We start from the raw sequence: 19245 nt of genomic DNA, 5'->3' as shown, positions 1-19245 counted from the left end.
CTAGCCTGTGTTCCCAACCCCATTCCTCTCTCTGGTGTAACCTAGCCTGTGTTCCCAACCCCATTCCTCTTGCATCATGTCATCTGGGGGAGAACTACTGGGCCTTAATTAGTCTAGTTACTAACTGCACATTGTCGTCTCCTCTTCTCGCTCCCTCTTTCTTCTCCTCTGTAACCATTGCCATCTCCACTCCCACTGTCCTGTGGGACTGAACTCTTTCTGCAGCATGAAGTCATCCTCCCTGATCTCAACAGATTCCTTTGATCTGAGCTCAGTGTCTCCAGTCACCCAATGTCTCTCTCTATAGAGGGTAAATGATCTCCATGAAAGGGAACGGAGGCCCAGAGCCCCATGATAAAACAGAGGTTGCGTTACTCTGCACAGGATCAATATGGGACCTATCAGCTTACTCTAGTCTAGTAATACAATGTTTCTCAGCTTCAGTAACCTCAAATTCAGATTATTTTCTATTTAAAAAAAAAGCACTATGCAGAAATCATTTTCTGGTAGCTAAAATTCGAATGGTTCACTTAATTTCAGTTTGTGACAAAACAAGCACGTATAGTGTAGAGAATAATTGTACCACCTAAACCACTGTGAAATATATTTTCCATAACCAAAAATATTGTATTTTCTTTTAGCGGTTTGAAGCTTGTGTACAAAACCTAATGTAAAAGACACAAAAACTAAACTTAAAAATGGAAGCACAGAAATACTGCACATAGAACAGATCTACAGTTTATTAGACTTGCTTTCAATGAGAATGACAGATCTACAACTTACATTGTGAATGTGAATTTTGTCAGGTCGCCCAAAAGGTTTAACATATTGCAGCTTTAAAATCTGTTTAAATAAAAATATTTTGTCTATTGTCTTACTTTGACATTATCATATTCCCATCAATGTTTGAGGCATATAAGTATGCAATATTAATTCATTCTATGCCTTGTATTTAAAGCTTTCATTTTCCCCCTTTAGTCCTACAGGTACAAAAGTAAATTACAAAAGTTCCCACAATTTCATCACAAGATTTAGCCCACATTTCCATCCACATCTGTGAAGGAATTCTTGGCATAGTAGGTATTGTTCACCTCGAGAGCAAGTCCTCTAGAACAACAGGGGCATCTAAATAATGCCATGTAAAGTAAGCCTAGCCTATGTTCTCCTCGTTATGTGTCGTCAGCATTGTACATGCATGGCCTTGTTTCTGGGCTCAGTCAGTTAGACAGAGGCCCCGCCTTCCCGTTCTCTCTCAGTCAGTAACACACAGAGCATGCATCCGTCATCTGCTCAATAGCATGCAGGAGTTTATCCCTCCCATTCACTGAATCCTTCAGGAGAGGGATAGCGAGGCAAAAGCAAGAAAACACACACACACACCTCTGCTTGATGATACAGAGGACAGGTCAGGTCAGTTGTACTTGACTTCACATTATAGTAAGGATGCATGTTTTCACATTCAACATCGTGGAAAGCCTGTGTGTTTGGATAACTGTAAGTGAACCTGGACTGGCAAACATGTGTACACTACTGTTCAAAAGTTTGGAGTCACTTAGAAATGTCCTTGTTTTTTAAAGAAAAGCACCTTTGATTGTCCATTAAAATAACATCAAATTGATCAGAAATACAGTGTAGACATTGTTAATGTTGTAAATGACTATTGTAGCTGGAAACAGCAGATTTTTTATGGAATATCTACATAGGCGTACAGAGGCCCATTATCAGCAACCATCACTCCTGTGTTCCAATGGCACATTGTGTTAGCTAATCCAAGTTTACAATTTTAAAAGGATAATTGATCATTAGGAAACCCTTTTGCAATTATGTTAGCACAGCTGAAAACTGTTGTCCAGATTAAAGAAGCAATAAAACTGGCCTTCTTTAGACTAGTTGAGTATCTGGAGCATCAGCATTTGTGGGTTCGATTACAGGATCAAAATGGCCAGAAACAAAGGACTTTCTTCTGAAACTCGTCAGTCTATTCTTGTTCTGAGAAATGAAGGCTATTCCATGCGAGAAATAGACAAGAAACTGAAGATACTTGTACAACACTGTGTACTACTCCCTTCACAGAACAGAGCAAACTGGCTCTAACCAGAAAAGAAAGAGGAGTGGGAGGGCCCCGGTGCACAACTGGGCAAGAGGACAAGTATATTAGAGTGTCTAGTCTGAGAAACAGATGCCTCACAAGTCCTCAACTGGCAGCTTCATTAAATAGTACCTGCAAAACACCAGTCTCAATGTCAACAGTGAAGAGGCGACTCCGGGATGCTGGCCTTCTAGGCAGAGTTGCAAAGAAAAAGCCATCTCAGACTGGCCAATAAAAAGAAAAGATTAAGATGGGCAAAACACAGACACTGGACAAAGGAAGATTGGAAAAAAGTTATGTACAGACGAATCTAAGTTTGAGGTGTTCGGATCACAAAGAACATGGAGGGGTACTTGACGCCATCTGTCAAGCATGGTTGAGGCAAAGTGATGGTCTGGAGGTGCTTTGCTGGTGGTAAAGTGGGAGATTTGTACAGGGTAAAAGGGATCTTGAAGAAGGAAGGCTATCACCTCATTTTGCAATGCCATGCCATACCCTGTGGACAGCGCTTAATTGGAGCCAATGTCCTCCTACAACAGGACAATGACCCAAAGCATAGCTCCAAACTATGCAAGAACTATTTAGGGAAGAAGCAGTCAGCTGGTATTCTGTCTATAATGGAGTGGCCAGCACAGTCACCGGATCTCAACCCTATTGAGCTGTTGTGGGAGCAGCTTGACTGTATGGTAAGTAAGAAGTGCCCATCAAGCCAATCCAACTTGTGGGAGGTGCTTCAGGAAGCATGGGGTGGAATCTCTTCAGATTACCTCAACAAATTGACAACTAGAATGCCAAAGGTCTGCAATGCTGTAATTGCTGCAAATGGATGATTCTTTGACGAATTGCTGCAAATGGATGATTCTTTGACGAAAGCAAAGTTTGAAGGACACAATTATTATTTCAAATAAAAATAATTATTTATAACCTTGTCAACGTCTTGACTATATTTCCTATTAATTTTGCAACTCATTTCATGTATGTTTTCATGGAAAACAAGGACATTTCTAAGTGACCACAAACTTTTGAACGGTAGTGTGTGTATATACACTGCTCAAAGAAATAAAGGGAACACTAAAATAACACATCCTAGATCTGAATGAATTAAATATTCTTATTAAATACTTTTTTCTTTACATAGTTGAATGTGCTGACAACAAAATCACACAAAAATTATCAATGGAAATCAAATTTATCAACCCATGGAGGTCTGGATTTGGAGTCACACTCAAAATTAAAGTGGAAAACCACACTACAGGCTGACCCAACTTTGATGTAATGTCCTTAAAACAAGTCAAAATGAGGCTCAGTAGTGTGTGTGGCCTCCACGTGCCTGTATGACCTCCCTACAACGCCTGGGCATGCACCTGATGAGGTGGCGGATGGTCTCCTGAGGGATCTCCTCCCAGACCTGGACTAAAGCATCCGCCAACTCCTGGACAGTCTGTGGTGCAACGTGGCGTTGGTGGATGGATCGAGACATGATGTCCCAGATGTGCTCAATTGGATTCAGGTCTGGGGAACGGGCGGGCCAGTCCATAGCATCAATGCCTTCCTTTTTGCAAACTGCTGACACAGCTCCTAAGCCGAGCATGAGGTCTAGCATTGTCTTGCATTAGGTAGGCACCCAGGGGCCAACCGCACCAGCAATATGGTCTCACAAGGGTCTGAGGATCTCATCTCGGTACCTAATGCAGTCAGGCTACCTCTGGGAGCAATGGAGGGCTGTTGGCGGCCCACAAAGAAATGCCACCCCAACATGACTGACACCACGCCAAACCGGTCATGGCTGGAGGATGTTGCATGGCAGCAGAAACGTTCTCCACGGCGTCTCCAGACTCTGTCACGTCTGTCACATGTGCTCAGTGTGAACCTGCTTTCATCTGTGAAGAGCAAGGGCGCAGTGGCGAATTTGCCAATCTTGGGTGTTCTCTGGCAAATGCCAAACCGTCCTGCAGGTGTTGGGCATGTAACACAACCCACCTGTGGACGTCGGGCCCTCATAACCTCATGGAGTCTGTTTCTGACCGTTTGAGCAGACACATGCACATTTGTGGCCTGCTGGAGGTCATTTTGCAGGGCTCTGGCAGTGCTCCTCCTGCTCCCTCCTTGCACAAGGCGGAGGGTAGCGGTCCTGCTGCTGGTTGTTGCCCTCCTACGGCCTCCTCACGTCTCCTGATGTGCTGGCCTGTCTCCTGGTAGCGCCTCCATGCTCTGGACCTACGCTGACAGACACAGCAACCTTCTTGCCACAGCTCGCATTGATGTGCCATCCTGGATGAGCTGCACTACGTGAGCCACTTGTGTGGGTTTGTAAGACTCCCGTCATGCTACCACTAGAGTGAAGCACCGCCAGCATTCAATAGTGGACCAAAACATCTGCCAGGAAGCATAGGCTGAGAAGTGGTCTGTGGTCACCACCTGCAGAACCACTCCTTTATTGGGGGTGTCTTGCTAATTGCCTATAATTTCCACCTGTTGTCTATTCCATTTGCACAACAGCATGTGAAATTTATTGTCAATCAGTGTTGCTTCCTAAGTGGACAGTTTGATTTCACAGAAGTGTGATTGACTTGGAGTTACATTGTGTTGTTTAAGTGATCCCTTTATTTTTTTGAGCAGTGTATATTTTAAACATTAAAATAAAATCTTGTCTGAACAGTGTCAGTTCAGGAGAGAGGCCTAAGGTTCTGGCTTGGATCATGTGCTGATCAAGTGAAGAGGAATGAAAAGGAGCACATTACATTCTGCATCGACCTGCTCTGTGCAGTGTGGATCTTGTCAATGACATCACGTTATGTCATGATTCGTGCTGGAGTGGTGTGACCTGCTCAGAGAGTGGACATGGTCAATGACATCACGTTATGTCATGATTCGTGCTGGAGTTGTGTGACCTGCTCAGAGCGTGGACATGGTCAATGACATCACGTTATGTCATGATTCGTGCTGGAGTTGTGTGACCTGCTCAGAGCGTGGACATGGTCAATGACATGCAGCTTGTCAGGCTAGCAGGCTTCTCGTAAACATCTTTGCCAGTGCAGAATAAACCAGCTCTAGTAATGCTGGACACTACAATCTTCTGTTAATGACCAGTGACCAATTACTAAAACACTTATGAACTCACATGCATGATGCACGCATGCGCACCCATCCTTGCATTACCTGCAACGACTTTAGGACTCCCTGGAAAACAGTGTCAATTGTTACTGAGTGGACTACTATCCTGGCTAAATAAATAAAGACTTCAGACAAGGAAAAGCAACATCTGAGGACAAATGTTAAAATGAATGTGGTGTGGGGGTGTAGGCCTTTGAACACGATGTTAGTGAAAAAGACTCCCTGTAGACACTGACAGCCATCCAAATACAAGTGAGGCTATTGTCTGTCTGCCGGCTGGGTTAAGAGCCTGTGAGAGAGGGAGATGGGCTCCCAGAAGAGGCACAGGCAGCTGCTCATGACTTCAGCAGTCAACCAGCACCACTCCTCAAGAGGGTCAGCTGTAGGCAGGTGCACACACACACACACACACACACACACTTTGAGGGACTAAAGGCCCTAGACTTGGATCAGAGATGACTTCATGACTTCAGAGGTAATTAAACAAATCCTTTGTTATTGGATTCCATCTGACAGAATGGAGGAGAAAATATTAGGTGTTACAAATGAACAGCTTAGACTGGAGAGAGATTTGCCTGATGTAGGATACAAACCTTGTCAAAGGACGTTATGGTAATAGCTAATTAGCTAATCTTCGGAGGTAGAATGAGATTCGACTTCATGACCCCCTGACAAATGTGAGCCATCCCTCCATCTAGCATCAGGGGTGGACTCAGCAGATTGTTTTCCCTTAAAGCCCCCATGCAGTCTTTATAAATGTTATTTTTAAATCGTCACTGTGTGTCTAATATAATTACTGTGTGTTTATTTAATGAAAATAACCCCACCCCCCCAAAAAAAAGTTTGCTATTTTTATAATTTATTTTCATTTTGCCATTGAAATGCTCAGTCTGATCATGTGGGTGTGTTGACACAAATGTGTATATTTTTACATACAAAAAAAACTCTTTCACTAAAAGGGAATTATCATTTTCACAATTTCAGAGTGTTATTTCAATCTTATAGTGTTGAAATATTAAGAAAATTGAAAATATAACTTTTTTCACTGCACTGCCTTGCTCCTTCCCCAAGATGATTTATCTTGGTCTGAATAACTACATGTGGATGGAGGCGAGAAGGGCCACAGAAGATCAGCCTGCCAGCCACCCAGTTCCCTGCCCACTGGGATTTTCCGCTGGCTCTCTCCCACAGCCCAGCCCTGGCCCGAACATACCCAACCGGCAGGCCGCTGGCTGGGGAAGTGAAAGGGTAGTGGAGTGGCACATGATATGCCCCCTAACATATGGACACAGACTGAGCCCCACAGATCAGCTTTGTAAGAACATCTGCTCCCTTTGGTCTGGAGCCATCAGTACCAGGAATTCTCAAAAAGTGGAAAAAGGCTGTGGTGCAGATGGCAAATGTAATGGCAGATTTCAGGAAAACAAGTAGCTACACTTTACATTTGATACAGTAAAAACTATTTTAAAATCTTTTTTTTTTTAAATCCTCACAGAAAATTATCTTTGAATATTCATTCAATGCAACGGGACAAACTAACCTAACTGTACCTATATTGAAAGCCACTACCCCAACTCTGACTGAAGCATAGTCCTACATTGTTGGATTTGCGCTCTGTAACAACTCCTATCAACATTGATTACACCCAGAGTAAATCTATGAATTCAGTTTTGGTGATTTGCCTTTTAAACTGCCTGGTTTCATCAGCTATCTGAATGATCCCTCCCTTACGAAACACACACACACACACACACACACACACACACACACACAATCATTGGCATCTTTAAAATCAGAGAATGTGATTAAACAGAGCACAGTCATTGGGTTTACACTAAAACATCTGTGATCTCAGTCAGACTCTTTCGCCTTTGTCTAGGAAGAAACGCTGGCTCTGAGACTGGCTCTCTTCTGTCTGCCAAGAGAAACATACAACTCCTGACCATCTGTGTCTACTGCTTCACCAAAAGCCATACCTGGGTTCAAATACTATTTGAAATCACTTTAACTACTTTTGGTGTTAGTTTTAGCCTGTCTGGAGTGCCAGATGGACAGCGTTTGCACTTTTGCGACTACTTTATTGGTTCCATAGTGCCAGGCAAGCGCAATCAAGCCCAGCTAAAGTATTTGAAATTGTTTTTGAGTACTATTTGAATCCAGATCCACCAGCAGCGCTCCCAATCAAAGCCACGGGAGAAAGAGCCAATTATACTGCACTTTCCTGGTAGAGGAAAGAGGGAGGAGGGAGATTCCTGACTAACAATAACATTTTTATTATTTTGAAAGGTACCCAAAGAGGTTGTCTCTGCCTTGGACCTTTAAAATTGGCAGGATTTATCTTCATAAAGCAAGTAGCAATCCTATATTATCGTTTTGAACTTAACGATAAACATATGCTAATTTGTTGTTATGACTTATTACCACGCCCATGAGCACGAGGAAACGTATTTCTTGCGCAACTCATTATTTTCATTTCAGGTTCATTTCAGCCTCAAGGAAGTGGTGAAAGACATTATTCAAAGTTGGTGACAAACTTAAAACTACATGTGGACTTTTTAAGCGTATATTATTTACTAGTGATACAAAGTAGAGGTTCAGGATTTAGTCTTGTTGACAAAAATGATTAATAGAAATGTAAAAAATAACAAGATAAACTAAAAATATAGACCGATGTTATTGACTGAATGTGTACAGTGCTTTGAAACATTTAAAATTCCATTTTATAATACAGTAGCACTGGACATGTCATTGTGTGCAACTCTGACACACAACCCCCACAACATTGTTCTGGGTGATATCAATAGGCAACCAGGAGAGGCCTGGTCATTTAATTATGAAATAAGATTGGTACAACCAGTAGATTGTGGAATCCAAACATTTCATGGATTCAATAACAAATCACAGAATTACTTTATGTGTGTGTGTTCTGCCCAACTTGTTAGATGTTTGGTAAATGTGGTAGTTTCAGAACTGAGCGGAGTCTACTGAGCAATAGGACGACCTGAAACGTCAAAGTTCTGTTGAATACCTAGACTTTGAGTATCAAGCAAATACACATTTCTGACTCTTACAAAGTCAGCAGGTTGACGTTTGATTATTTGTTTCTCACCTATTATCACGAACCCATCTGTACCACCCTCTGACGATGACTTCTTGGAAGAGTCTTTATTACGATTCCCGAAAAAACTGAACATACTGACTCCTTACTGGGTCTGCAAAGGCGAGAAAAACAAACGTTAGCAAGCATACGGCAATATCATCACGGCACTTGGAATGAGAAAATGCATAAAGAAATCATGTTGTGTTTACCTTTTGGTATGTAGAACCTAGGAGTATGCCTGAAAGTTGATCACAGATCGCAATACCATAACTGAATACAAGTGAAAGTGACTTTCAGTTAGATTTCTATTAACTTCCGAAGTATCAAATGTCACGTATGCTCTACTAGCTAAATGTTCTTTAGTGTCTAGTTAGCTAGGTTTTCGTCTAACCAAATCAAATTACTTACCCTACCAGTCTTTCTTTTCGTTAAAAAGTCGAGTAAAGTAACATACACTTTTGTTGTTGTTAGATTATCTATGCAATTTCGTGGAGTTAGCCATTGACCAGTGTGTTGTTGCTGTTGTCTTATCTGTTTCCGGTCATTCCTGTTCTGTAAGTGGTCCGTTTAGAAACAATGTCGAGAACAATTTTATTCTAATCAGTTTTATAATGATTGTACCGCAATCTGTCGCTTTGAATCTGGTGTTTATTTATTAGACTCCACTTTAAAAGATTGAAGTTTTATTTATATGAAATTATCCGTTCATGTGACATTTAAAAATTAATATGAGGAACGATAGTTAACATAAGCTTCTGTCCGGGGAAAGAATGTAGCATAGAACAACGAGGAAACGTCGTCGTAACAAAGTATTTCCCGCGTTATCGCCTGCTTGTTTTGCTCAATCGTAGCTAGAATTTCAAGTTGTGTTCTGCAAAATCTATCGAAATGGCAGTTTTTGAGTCACCAAAACCCAGAATAAACAATTCTATGCTGTCTCAATATATCAGCAGGCCGATTTGCTTCGTTGGACGTGTTGAGAAGGTAATATGTTAGTGTTTTTATTGTGCTTAACATTAGTCCAGCACTAGAAATTGGATGGCAGTCTTGACGAAAGGGTCGTGGTGGTACACAGCCAGAAATGCCAATGAAATTCGCTACTTTTATAACTAACTAGCTAATTAGCATGACTAAATCGCAATTCATTGTTTTGTCGTCTATGACAGGTCCATCCAACAGGAAAATCATTCACTCTTTCAGATGGAGAAGGGAAGTCTGCATCAGTGGAACTTAATGAGCCCGTGAGTACAGTTGCAAGACGTAACCAACTAACTACAGTAGACTGGTTGAACAGTAGCTATCTTCTAGGAATTAGGAATGAAACGATCTGACAATGACAACATGACATCACAAAACTGAAAGTGAACATTGTACTTGAATTTCAAAGGCATATGGCTATTAGTGCATTGCCTGATGTAACATTGTTTCTCTTTCCCAGCTTGATGAGGAGCTGAGTGGGGTGGTGGAGGTGGTTGGTGTAGTGTCCAACAAAGGGGCAATAATGGCCTCTGCATACAACATGCTCAGAGAAGACCAAGGCATTCCTTTTGGTAAGTATGTCATCTCTCCTGTGGAAAAGGGAATGTGTTCTCAAAAGGTACACTCTGCAAAATTACATCATTACACACAGCAGAGTGACTTCCTGCAACAAAATCTAAATAATATGCTCTCTTGCCAATGTGGGCAGCGCAGCATACCTCAAGGGAGAGCACAGATTTGGGAGAAACAGTAGTGGTAGTCTTATTTGAGTTCTTGTTGGTGATGTTGCCCCATGGCGTGATGATATTGCTGAGTGTACTTTTTAACTTGCCAAAGACTGTTTAGCTGGTTTGACATCTCTTAGTTTTTTTTACAGATCTATGTTTTTGCATATAATATTTATTTATTTTCAGACCTGGAGCTGTACAATGAAGCCCTGAAAGTCATCCATGAATACCCCCAGCACTATCCGTTTGAATTAGCCACCAGTGGATGAGCACTATCCACTTATTCATTCAGATCATTGTCAATGTGAACCTCAATTGTCTTGTTGCCTTTTTTTTATATATATATATATATCTCAGTTCTAAATAGATATGTATAGTTTTTTTTTCTATTTCTTTGTTTTGAAAATAAAAGCCTTTAAGCCTTTAACTTGTCTGTGTTTAGTCATTATAACAATCTTCGTAAATAAACCTAAAATGACCTATGATACAGTTTGAGATGATCAGCATCAACTAAACTGTGCTTTATTGACATCTCAACCAAGTTACTTTCTCAGGATAATTGATATAATCTGAATTGAAATGGCTGTGTTATAGTACCCTCTGTTGGTACAAATGTTCAACAAGCTACTGTACTGCTGTAACCACACTTCTCTACCCTGCCACCAAGTGGTGAGGTAGGGACTAAAATAAGCTTCAGCAACACTTATCAGCAAAAAGTGAAGTTTCCCCACACACAATAAACTGAATGTTAACTTTCAAGACTTTGTTTCTTTTATTGTATCACAGGAATGTATTCATCACATTGTTTTGACAAATGCTCTCTAAATATTATGACATCTATGAATGGTTTGCATTCTTGACTTAATCTGAGATACACCATTGACAGTGAACATCACTAGTGTAATATTCAAACTGTAATGTTCTCATCTGTAGAAGCTGCAAAGACAGTATGTGCTTTTTTCAAAGGAGTTTCATTTCTCAATCGAGTCATATAGAAGACCTGTTTTGGGGGTTGTATTGGAGCGGGTTGGACAACTTCAAGTTCCTCAGTGTTCACATCTCTGAGGATCTATCATGGTCCACACACCAACACAATCGTGAAGAGGGCATGACAACGCCTCTTCCCCCTCAGGAGGCTGAAAAGATCTGTCATGGGGCCTCAGATACTCAAAAAGTTAATACAGCTGGACCATTGACAGAATCTTGATTGGCTGCATCACCGCTTGGTATGACAACTGCTTGGCATCCGACCACAAGGCGCTACAGAGGACAGTGGGTACGGCCCAGTACGTCACTGGGGCCGTACTCCCTGCCAACCAGGACCACTCTGCTAGGCGTGGTCAGAGGAAGGGCATAAAACCTGTCAAAGACTCCAGCCACCCAAGTCACAGACTGTTCTCTCTGCTACCGCACGGCAAGCGGTACCGATGCACCAAATCTCGAACCAACAATACCCTGAATAGCTTCTAACCCCAAATCATAAGACTGCTAAATAGTTAACCAAATAGCTACCCAGACTTTCTGCATTGACGCTTTTTGCACTAACTTTTTTGACTCATTACATACGCTGTTGCTACTGTTTATTATCTATCCTAGTCACTTTATTCCATACAACCTCAATTACTGCGTACCCCTGCACATCGACTCGGTACTGGTACCCCGTGTATATAGCCAGGTTATTGTTACTCATTGTGTATTTATTATAAATGTTATTATTACGTCTTATTGCATTTTTATGTGTAAGCCGGCATTGTAAATACGAATTTGTTCTTAAATGACTTGCCTAGTTAAATAAAGGTTATATAAAAAATAAAGACATTTAATAAAAAAAGGTCTATTTCTCTATTTTCTCTCTCTGCATTGTTGGGAAGGACCCATAAGTAAGCATTTCACTGTTAGCCTACACCTGTTGTTTACGAAGCATGTGACAAATAAAATTGTATTTGATTTTGAAATGAAAAATAAATAAAATATTGCTTAATGGCACAAGATCTGTAATGATTGTCTGATAGTGGTACTATTATTTGATATGTTGCTTGCTATATTCTTCTCCTTGATGGGTGGGAAAGGAGAATAGTAGCCATGGGGAAGGCAGGACAGTTGCATATTGTGACATATTCAGACATACTGTAGATACATACAAGATTGTTAAGTTGCTAGCCTATCACCTTCACTGGATATCACTTCTCCCAATCAGAGACAGTCTGTCAGAGAGAGGGATAGAGAGACTCTGACTAACTATTTTTTGTAATAGTTTGCATACCAAGGCAGACATTTCTTCAATTAACTTCATGTTGCTCTTTTTCATGAATGTAACGACTCTCCATCATACAATATGAACTATGTTTAAAACAACCTCTTTCCCAGTTTCACATATCTATCCCAGCATCATGCCTATCAGGTACCCATCTAAAAGGTTTGATACAACCAGATGAAGCACTCAAACCAGTCAAATTTGAAGCTGAAAACTGCCACATGTTTAACAAATGATCCAAGTATGGCAGGTTCAGGAAAACTACATACCCGCAGGCCACTCATGTATGAGCACCCAAGGGCATAAAACGATCTTTCCTGAGTTCTGCTTGCTACTGCAGATACATGTAACACTTTGAAGTCACGTTTCGTACATTTTGAGCACTTCTTTTTTATTAAACTGAACACCCAGAGTTCAGGCCGGCCAAATTTAGTTTTACAGTTTTAAAACCAAGCCTCGTTGGTGCTTGTACACAAGCTGCAAGGCAAATGCTGTAAAAAAGGGAAAAGGTCACACACCAGCTTCTCTGCAGCTTCACATCTCCCTAAATGACAGGCCTTGTGGAATTTATCTAGTTCAATACCATGGATGCCACTGCAAGTCCTATCAAGGGCTTATTCATTAGAACATTTAGAATCTTGCAGATAGAACATGAAACCTTGCGAATTTTGCAGATAGAACATGGCACCTTTAGAATGTTGCAGAAAGAACACAGACCTTTAGAATGTTTCCGATAGAACATGGAACCTTTATCATGTTTCCAATAGAACATGGAACCTTTAGAATGTTTCCGATAGAACATGGAACCTTTAGAATGTTTCCAATATAACATGGAACCTTTAGAATGTTTCCGATAGAACATGGAACCTTTATAATGTTTCCAATAGAACATGGAACCTTTATAATGTTTCCGATAGAACATGGAACCTTTAGAATGTTTCCGATAGAACATGGAACCTTTAGAATGTTTCCAATAGAACATGGAACCTGTAGAATGTTTCCAATAGAACATGGAACCTTTAGAATGTTTCCGATAGAACATGGAACCTTTAGAATGTTTCCAATAGAACATGGAACCTTTAGAATGTTTCCAATAGAATATGGAACCTTTAGAGTGTGTCTGATAGAACATGGAACCTTTAGAATGTTGCCATATCTATATCCGCAGCAACGCTCTGACCATTGGACCCTGTTGAACAGCACACCCCCATGTCTAGTCATAACACTATTTGGTGTTTTGGCCTCACGGATGACAGACCGTGCAAACTCCCAACTGATGGAAAGACAAGACAACCTGTGTTAGATTCCCCTTCTCTCCATCAGAGCCTGCCACCTCCGTGGAGTTGTTTTCTATATGGTCTAATGTTGTTTGTCTTTCATTATCTCAGTCGCATGTTTAGTTGCTGTACCAGGAGAGATGGCAGGAAGCCACCCTCCAAAATCCCTGTCCGGTGGTGGCGGGGCTGGCATCGGTCCTGCCGCCAGGCTCTGTTGGTTTAACAGCCTGGCCCAGACACCCAGCCTGAGCCCAGACACTGACTCAGTACCCACTCACACAGTGCCAGAGCATGGCTTTCACAGCACCACACTGAATAATAATAACACTACACGCCACTGAGCAGACACTTTCATCCAAATCGACTTACAGCACAGTACAGTGCATACATTTTTTGTAAGTGTAGGCCTTTGTAATCCCTGTGGGAATTGAAGCCACAACCTTGGATTTAGCTAGTGTCCTGCTCTTACCAACAGAGCAACACAGGACTTCAATTCCAGCCAGGCAGTTATCAAGGAACATTCCTTCAACATTCTCGGAAGCAGAACCTTTTGACAGGCATGTTCTGTGGTTTGACATCTTTATAGTCTACTGTGCCGTGACACAGGGTTAGTAGTGCCTGGAAGGAGAAGCATCATGATCCCTGTCACACAGTGTAGATGTAGATCACTTCTCCCCTCCAGCTAGTGAGCACCCTCCTAGGCACCCTTCAACTAGGGAACTAGGGAAGTTTATGGCCGATTCCTCAGGAGGACATTTTAAGTATTGTGAAATACAAATATTTTAGGCTACTAATGCAACTAACTCCTGTGTTCTATTGTGAATATAGGTTGGTAATTTGAGCATTTTAACAGTTCGTAATGTAGTTTAGACTGTGTTTGATAATATGTCATGAAGTTTGCACTCTTGGGTTCCTGTGATAGTGAGTGACCTTGATAAAGTCGCTAGGTGTTTTCGTTACATCTTCAGAAAAACACATTGTGTCAACATCTGTAGTCTTTCTGGCCTGTTGCACCAAACCGGACATATCTCATGTGAAGATTGCTAACCTTTTCAGCTAGAGAAACCCCTCTTTCTCAGACACCTTTGATTTACGTCGTCTGGAATTGCCATAAAAACCCTGTTGGTCATGTCTCCTTACTGTGAGTTATAGGAAGGAGACAGGTACAGTGATGATGTTTCTTTCATATTGCAGTCATCCAGATGAGGTCTGGTACTTGCTATTCCATGAACTTGTGGGGTTGCTGCTTGGAGTGGGTCCAAGATGTTACTCAAAGGTGATTGGTCAATGATGTTTTTCTTATTCCTTTCCTTTAACAGATAATTCACTCCATCCCTACGCTCTTAGGAAAAAAGGTGCTGTCTAGAACCTACAACGGTTACTTGGCTGTGCACCTAGGAGAACCCTTTGAAGAACCCTTTTTGTTTCAAGATAGAACCCTTTCCACAGAGGGTTCTACATAGAACCTCAAAAGTTCTCCTCTGGGGACAGCCAAAAAAATCATTTTGGAACCCTTTTGGTGTAGATCGCTGACCTACATGTACTCCAGACCTTGGTAAAAAATTGTGACTGAAAGTCTTGAAGTGCACATTACTTATGTGGTTTGACCAACATACAAGGTGGGCCGAGTTTGCACTTTTGGGATTATTACATTGGTTTCATTGTAGGCTAGCCTACCAGTCAAGCTAAATCAAGTGCACCTCCATTTTTTTAAAGAATTTGACTTATATTTGATCCAGGTCTACAGTACTCATGTGTTTTACCCCATAAGTCATATTTAGTGCCATATTGTCCCTGTTGAGTTTTAGTAGCATGTCGGTGAGGGTTGGTATTTGAGTCAGTGGATCATGGTAGAAACTCAATCACTCTGAATATTGAACCATGCATTGCGTGCTGGATGAGTAAGTGCTCACATTCAAATCTTCAAAGATCGAGTAGTAAAACCCTCCGGGGGGGTGTCTGTGGGTTCAATAAGACTCAATCGCCTACAGCTATGAATATAAACATATACACTAGTCCCACTAAGGTTATTTATTTGATTGTAACACATTAATAACATTAGAGGTTGGGTGGGAAGGATGTTGAAGGTTGATAGGCCACAATATGGTTTATGCATAGGGCCTATAAATAAATATTATAGACCAATAGTTGGCATGAATGATGACTGAGAAATCAAGGTTGTGGGACTGACCTCAATATTGTCAGTGAAAAAAACTGATTTACTATTGATGTTATCAATATGAAAAATGTGCAATAACCTAAACTCATTTTTTCCCATCAATCTGATAAGAATCAGCCCTGTAGCTTTATACAATACTGGTAAAGGGAGGCATCCCCGTGCTGTTTGACAACAGTGCGATGATAGGCGCGCTTCATAAATATTCAGTGTTCCCAGTGCAGCCCCCTCGTGCAGGTTTGAATCGATTCGAGCGGGTTGATCACCGTTGCTCTCTCTCGCTTTAGGACTAAACCGGGGATAAAAAAACTCGCCCACTGGATTATGTAATTGAGACCAAATGAGCGGACTATTACTGTGATTGATTGTATTTAAATGAGAATCAAGGTAAGATTTAATTTAATTGAAACTATGTTATGTAACACATTCGTGTCAAGTGTAGGCTATTGAACACGTAGAGAGAATATTGTTGTAGAAAATCCAATGACAATCGCATTTGCTGCATATTGTATTCCAGATTGAAATGTTTTTTTATATATATTTTTTTAAATAAATAGTGATAATAATGATGAGTTTGGTGGTGCCTGCGCTTTTAAATCAATCAATCCGTTGATTTGATAGCATTAACTTGTTCTCCGAATAATTCTCAGGAATTATGCATTTATGAATTATGCATTTATAATCACAAATTCCAATTCAAATAACTCGATAAAAATGAAATTCCTGAAATAAAAATATATTTTGTAACTAAATGGGAACATTTTCTGAAGAAAAAATTGTCTGACCATATCCTGAAAAATACTGCTGTAAAGACAAACAGTAACTGGCAATAACTTTGGTAAAATAAACAGATGATCTCACACAGAGAGCAGTGATTCTGGTTTCCTGGGTAGTCATTATGATGTTACAGCTGCAGCTATTCCCTCACTGGAGGCTTCATGTGCAACCTGTTTCCTTTGCTTGCAAACAAATTATGATATCACATTAGCCCAAATTGATCTGGCGTCATTTAAAGTTGTATTATGGTGTTGCCGCCCTCTAGTGTGTACAGAAGTCATAGCACTGAGAGCATTTAAATCTAGAGATGTTAGATGGAGAGCAGTTAAATCTAGAAGACGTTAGATGGAGAGCAGTTAATCTAGAGACGTTAGATGGAGAGCAGTTAAATCTAGAGACGTTAGATGGAGAGCAGTTAAATCTAGAGACTGTTAGATGAAGAGCAGTTAAATCTAGAGACGTTAGATGGAGAAGCAGTTAAATCTAGAGATGTTAGATGAAGAACAGTTAAATTAGAGACGTTAGATGGAGAACAGTTAAATCTAGAGACGTTAGATGGAAGCAGTTAAATCTAGAGACGTTAGATGGGAGAGCAGTTAAATCTAGAGATGTTCGATGGAGAGCAGTTAAATCTAGAGACTGTTAGATGGAGAGCAGTTAAATCTAGAGACGTTAGATGAGAGCAGTTAAATCTAGAGATGTTAGATGAAGAACAGTTAAATCTAGAGACGTTAGATTGGAGAAGTTAATCTAGAGAAGTTAGAAGGAGAACAGTTAAATCTAGAGACGTTAGATGGAGAACAGTTAAATCTAGAGACGTTAGATGAGAACAGTTAAATCTAGGACGTTAGATGGAGAACAGTTAAATCTAGAGACGTTAGATGGAGAACAGTTAAATCTAGAGACGTTAGATGGAGAGCAGTTAAATCTAGAGACGTTAGATGGAGAACAGTTAAATCTAGAGAAGTTAGAAGGAGAACAGTTAAATCTAGAAGACGTTAGATTGGAGAACAGTTAAATCTAGAGACGTTAGATGGAGAAACAGTTAATCTAGAGACGTTAGATGGAGACTTAAATAACTTAGATGGAGAAGTTAATCTAGAGATGTTAGATGGAGAGCAGTTAAATCTAGAGATGTTAGATGGAGAACAGTTAAATCTAGAGACGTTAGATGGCGAGCGTTTAAATCTGGATGTTAGAAGGAGAGCAGTTAATCTAGAGACGTTAGATGGAGAGCAGTTAAATCTAGAGACGTTAGATGGAGAACAGTTAATCTAGAGACATTAGATGGAGAGCAGTTAAATCTAGAGACGTTAGATGGAGAACAGTTAAATCTAGAGATGTTAGAAGGAGAGCAGTTAAATCTAGAGACGTTAGATGGAAGCAGTTAAATCTAGAGACATTAGATGGAGAGCAGTTAAATCTAGAGACGTTAGATGGAGAACAGTTAAATCTAGAGATGTTAGAAGGAGAGCAGTTAAATCTAGAGACGTTAGATGGAGAGCAGTTAAATCTAGAGACATTAGATGGAGAGCAGTTACATCTAGAGACGTTAGATGGAGAACAGTTTAAATCTAGAGATGTTAGAAGGAGAGCAGTTAATCTAGAGACGTTAGATGGAGAACAGTTAAATTAGAGATTTAGATGGAGAACAGTTAAATCTAGAGATGTTAGATGGAGAACAGTTAAATCTAGAGATGTAGAAGGAGAGCAGTTAAATCTAGAGATGCTAGAAGGAGAGCAGTTAGAGTTAAGTGCCTTGCTCGAGGGCACAATGGCAGAAGATGAATCTTCAGTGGGAACTAATACCAGCAACCCACTGGTTGCCAGCCCACTCCCGCCCAGATTTTTATCCCAGCTGCCATGGGATAGAACCTCTCTGGTTGTTAGCTCATCCTCTACCTCTACAGTACCAACTGCTGTCTGCAGGCGCTGCCAGTCTCATCCTCTAACCTCCACAGTACCAACCTGCTGTACTGCAGCACAGTCAGTCTCATCCTCTAACTCCACAGTACCAACCTGCTGTACTGCAGCGCTGCCAGTCTCATCCCTCTAACCTCCACAGTACCAACCTGCTGTACTGCAGCGCTGCCAGTCTCATCCTCTAACCTCCACAGTACCAACTGCTGTACTGCAGCAGTCAGCCTCATCCTCTAACCTCTAGAGTACCAACCTGCTGTACTGCAGCAGTCAGCCTCATCCCTCTAACCTCTACAGTACCAACCTGCTGTACTGCAGCACAGTCAGCCTCTCCCTCTAACCTCTACAGTACCAACCTGCTGTACTGCAGCACAGTCAGCTCATCCCTCTAACCTCTACAGTAACAACCTGCTGTACTGCAGCACAGTCAGCCTCATCCTCTAACCTCTACAGTACACCTGCTTGTACTGCAGCACAGTCAGCCTCAACCTCTAACCTCATACAGTCAACCTGCTGTACTGCAGCACAGTCAGTCAACCTCATCCCTCTAACCTCTACAGTACCAACCTGCTGTACTGCAGCACAGTCAGCTCAACTCTAACCTTACAGTACCAACCTGCTGTACTGCAGCACAGTCGCCTCAACCCTCTACCCTCTACAGTACCAATCTGCTGTACTGCAGCACAAGTCAACCTCAACCTCAGTCCCAACCTGCTGTACTGCAGTGCAGCCAGCCTCATCCCTCTAACCTCTACAGTACCAACCGCTGTACTGCAGCGCTGCCAGTCTCATCCCTCTAACCTCTACAGTACAACCTGCTGTACTGCAGTGC

General features: G+C 41.3%; 2 protein-coding genes across 6 annotated transcripts in view; one reads left to right on the top strand and one right to left on the bottom strand.

The window, feature by feature from the left end:
- The window catches only part of LOC139023413 (UBAP1-MVB12-associated (UMA)-domain containing protein 1-like), a 17438-nt gene extending 8575 nt beyond the window's left edge, over positions 1–8863 (bottom strand). Inside the window, exons 1-4 of one of the 5 annotated variants that reach the window (XM_070436514.1) lie at positions 8712–8863; positions 8513–8573; positions 8313–8415; positions 5249–5269 (exon numbers count right to left, since the gene is read on the bottom strand). In XM_070436514.1, the coding sequence (XP_070292615.1) occupies positions 5249–5269; positions 8313–8397 (106 nt within the window). In that variant the 5' untranslated portion in view covers positions 8398–8415; positions 8513–8573; positions 8712–8863. The remainder of the gene's footprint in view (positions 1–5248; positions 5270–8312; positions 8416–8512; positions 8574–8711) is intronic. The other 4 variants (XM_070436513.1, XM_070436516.1, XM_070436518.1 and 1 more) reach the window with 4 other exon arrangements.
- Positions 8864–9067: 204 nt separating this feature from the next.
- Positions 9068–10768, top strand: rpa3 (replication protein A3). Its single transcript, XM_023976326.2, has 4 exons — positions 9068–9287; positions 9470–9544; positions 9742–9853; positions 10196–10768. Exons 1-4 carry the CDS (start codon positions 9192–9194, stop codon positions 10276–10278), a joined length of 366 nt encoding a protein of 121 aa, XP_023832094.1. The 5' UTR covers positions 9068–9191; the 3' UTR covers positions 10279–10768.
- Positions 10769–19245: the final 8477 nt, after the last annotated feature.

The sequence above is a fragment of the Salvelinus sp. IW2-2015 genome, linkage group LG31, assembly GCF_002910315.2.
Source record: "Salvelinus sp. IW2-2015 linkage group LG31, ASM291031v2, whole genome shotgun sequence".
In the NCBI taxonomy this organism is placed as follows: Eukaryota; Metazoa; Chordata; class Actinopteri; order Salmoniformes; family Salmonidae; genus Salvelinus; species Salvelinus sp. IW2-2015.
The sequence above is the reverse complement of the archived record's forward strand: the minus strand, read 5'-3'. Positions and strand labels throughout refer to the sequence as shown.